Source organism: Diorhabda sublineata, chromosome Y (assembly GCF_026230105.1).
Source record: "Diorhabda sublineata isolate icDioSubl1.1 chromosome Y, icDioSubl1.1, whole genome shotgun sequence".
Taxonomy (NCBI): Eukaryota; Metazoa; Arthropoda; class Insecta; order Coleoptera; family Chrysomelidae; genus Diorhabda; species Diorhabda sublineata.
In genome coordinates this window covers 8,390,646-8,394,461 of record NC_079486.1, presented here as the reverse complement: position 1 = coordinate 8,394,461, position 3,816 = coordinate 8,390,646, and the positions used below count along the sequence as shown (strand labels likewise).

Genomic DNA, 3,816 nt, shown 5'->3' with positions numbered 1-3,816 from the left:
CATGTAATCTCACTCTGTCAAATGCTTTTGTTAAGTCTATGAAGCACATAAACGCGGTTTTATTGTACTCTATGGCCTTTTCGGCAATCTGTCTTAAGATGAATATAGCGTCTATGGTTGATCTATTTTTTCTAAATCACTGTTGTTCTTCGCTCATGCCGCTACTTGAGATTTCTTCTGCAATAATTTTTGTTAGTAATTTTGAAGTCGTGCTTAGGAGGTTGATCCCTCTATAATTATTTGGATCTTTCTTTTCCCCTTTTTTAAAGACGGGGATCGTTATGCTAACTTTCCATTCCCTTGGTACTTTTCTCTGGTCGTATATCTTGTTGAACATGACATGCATTTGGTGTATTAATTCATTGCCACCATATTTAAGAAGCTCGTTATTAACGTTATCCAGCCCTGGTGATTTCCTATTTTTCATCTTGCGCATTGTTGCTTCAATTTTGTCTATTGATATTAATTGTTGTTGGATGTCTTCTCCTTCCTCAGATATATTTTCTTGTTTCTGTTCTGTGGATTGACTTCTTATTATGTCACCGTAGAGTTCATGGAAATACCTTTCCCATTCTTTTAACGTTATTGTTTTCGTGTGGATGTATTCATTGATTGGTCTTTTGATGTTCCTTATCATATTCCAGATCTTTTTTTGTCCCCCATATAAGTCGTTTTCCATGTCTGATGAGTATTTCTCCCAGAATTGTCTCTTAATCGTTTGTATTTCCATATTTGTCCTATTCCTCACGACTTTATAATCAGCATATGTTATTGTTTGACTTCTATATTGAAGATATGCTTTCCTTTTTTCTTCCGCAAGTGATTTGATTTCGTGTGTGAACCATGGTTTCGTGTTGGGCTTTCCGTTTACCTGTTTTCCTGTTCACCTTTCGTTTGCCTAATGCTTCTTCTGCAGCTGTCCTTATATTAGTACTTAATCTTTTCCATGCTAGTTCTACGGTATCATCTTTCAAGATCTTGTTTTCATTTATTGCCTTCCTTAGTCTTTGCTGGTAGAGGTATTTTGTGGTATCATCGCTAAGACTTTCTATGTTTAGCTTTTCTGTCACTTTCGGTTTGTTCTGGGTTTTCCTTTGTACGCAGTTCCGCATTATGGCTAGCACCATATGATGGTTAGTCCCTGTGTTTACTGAGGTTAATGTTATGACATCTAATATTTTTGAGGGATGAATATTTCTGTTTGTAATAATGTAGTCTATAATCGATTTATGTCCTCTTGTGTTCTCGAACGTATACTTGTGCTGTTGTTTATGGGGATAAAACGTGTTGTTAATGCGTAATTCATTATGTGCACAGAATTGTATGAGTTGTTCTCCATTGCTGTTGAGTGTTTCTTCGTTAAACCGATTCTTAATTCCACTAATAACCTCGTTACCAATCCTTCCATTAAAATCCCCCAGTATCATAATTTCGTCTTGCTTCGGTATATTATCCATGGTGATCTGCAGTTCATCATAGAATGAGCCTGTTTCTTCTGACTTTTACTCGTATCAGGAGCATACACGCTTAATGTATGGGTTTTAGTTGTTTCTGTAAATTTAAACGTGGATTGTAGCAGTCTGTCGCTTATATACTTTATGTCTATTATGTTTTTGTCGTATTTCTCCTGAACTAATAGGCCTACTCCCGATGCTGCTCTTTCATCTTTTGGTTTCCCATTATATATCAATGTATACTCCGCAATTCTAAAGTTGCCAGCTCTTTTCTTTTTCGTCTCAGACAAGGCACATATGTCTATTTTATGTTTCTTAAGCTCTATTATGGTTTCTTGGTCTTTGTTAGCAATTGATGTAACATTCCAGGTAGCTATTCGCAATTGTTGTCGCTTCCAAAATCGTTTTTTCCTTAACTTTACAGGGTCGTTATAAGTTTTATCAGTCCTATCCGAGGCTACTTTCTCCGTTCTCTGAGCAAATGGCTGTTTTACATGGGGTAGGTAGCTAGCCTTGCCTTACAACCCTCCTCTTTTATCCGGGCTTGGGACCGGCAGAATGGTCGTTGAGCTACTCAATCCGCCCAACGGCCATACTGGCAGAGTTATTTTTCTTATATGTTATGTATCTCTCCCTAAGTCCACTTATTTCTGGTTCCTAGAAATCCACCAACATTTTTTTATGATAACTGATAATTTATTTTTGGAAAAAACAAAACAAATTTCGTTTGTTTTTTCGAATACGGCAGTTATGAAAACCAAATGTCGGTTTATTTTTGAAAAACAAAGTTTCTGAAGACCAATTTTGGTTTGTTTTGAAAAATAAAGTTTCTACAAACAAAATTTGGTTTCTAATTTCAAAAGAAAGCCTCTAGTGACAATATTGTTTTTGGTTTCGAAAAACAAAGATTCCAAAGACGAATTTTGTTTTTCATCGAAATGGCAATTCCCGAAGTCAAATTTTGGTTTGCTTTTTGAAAAACAAAGTTTCTAAAGACGAATCTCATCTTATTTCTGGAAAAATGAAAATTGTACAAACAAATTTTGATTTCTAATTGAAACAGAAAGTCTCTTAAGACAAATGTCTATTTTTCGACTCACCAATTGGTTTCAAAGAAGAATCTATCAAAGTTGTTACAAAACTACAAAACAGAGCCATGTTCTAAATAAAACTGTTTACTTATGTAAAAAGCGAAAAGAAAAAGTATGAACCCTTTTTGATCTTGAAGTTCTGTTCGGGAAAAACGTGCCTTGGTAGCTGATTCCTCGGAATTGCACTTCTCCATTAATAGTAATCCCCTAACCTCTACCTGTCGAATAATTCTTGGAAAAACTGCTCTAGGTGGGGATTTTGTTGGATAAAGTTGATCGAATCTGAATCTCGTAGAATCATTATCGATTTTTGATCACATTCACAAATAAACTGATTGATTCGCGTTTATATAACCATGTTGTCTTCTTCAAAAACTTAAGGTAAACATTTCAGTGGATTATCATTATAACAGTCGTCGTTTTATATAAATTCCTTTCATACAATATATTTATTTTCGTAATCACATCGACAATCGTTCTATTGGTAACATATTCTGAGAGTCCAGATTGAAAGAGATGAAAAAAAAGTTATTTTCTGACGTATATTCTATATATCTGACGATAAAACGGGAATGGTTTGGAAGTTGAAACCGGACCTCGTTGTAAAGCGGCCAATTTACGGTTTTCCGATGACGATGATCCCCTTAAACAGCGTCGGGAATAACTCCAATCATATTAGAATAAAACACCACAATATGTTATGCGTAGTGAATAACTCTCAAAACAAACTTTATTAAAAACGTTAGAGCAACTTTATTGGGATAAATAAATGATAGTTATACTTTAGCCCAACTTTATTGGGATACATGAATGATAGTTATACTTTAGCCCAACTTCCTGGGGATACATAAAGGATAGTTATACTTTAGCCCAACTTTATTTTGATACATAAATGATAGTTATACTTTAGCCCAACTTTATTGGGATACATAAATGATAGTCATACGTTAGCCCAACCAGGTTTGAATCACAGTCCCACTAAGTTTAGGACACTTGCTCCAAGTCTGGGCCTATACTGAACCCATCGTAAAATCCCATATGGAAAACAATAAGATGGTTTGAATATGGAGCTCCTCGAGGAAGTCTTTAGATTAAAATTTATTATAATGCACGTATATACAAACGAAATTTTATAATAAAACTGAATTTGCATTACAAGTGATTTCGTATTGAAACACGAGAGAATTCTCTTGGAGAAACGGGCAAAACTACACACAAACTCGATATTCCTTGGGAATATTATGAAAGTTATTATGAAATGTAAAATTTCT

The 3,816-nt window shown here is 34.8% G+C and overlaps 1 protein-coding gene across 1 annotated transcript; it reads right to left on the bottom strand.

The window, feature by feature from the left end:
• Nucleotides 1–782: 782 nt before the first annotated feature.
• On the bottom strand, nucleotides 783–1,457 carry LOC130451953 (craniofacial development protein 2-like). The gene has a single exon (XM_056791310.1). The coding sequence runs from the start codon at nucleotides 1,455–1,457 to the stop codon at nucleotides 783–785; it is 675 nt and encodes a 224-aa protein (XP_056647288.1).
• Nucleotides 1,458–3,816: the final 2,359 nt, after the last annotated feature.

Bases quoted from the DNA above. Each gene is read 5' to 3' on its own strand.
- LOC130451953 (XM_056791310.1), bottom strand. From the start codon at position 1,457: ATGGATAATATACCGAAGCAAGACGAAATTATGATACTGGGGGATTTT.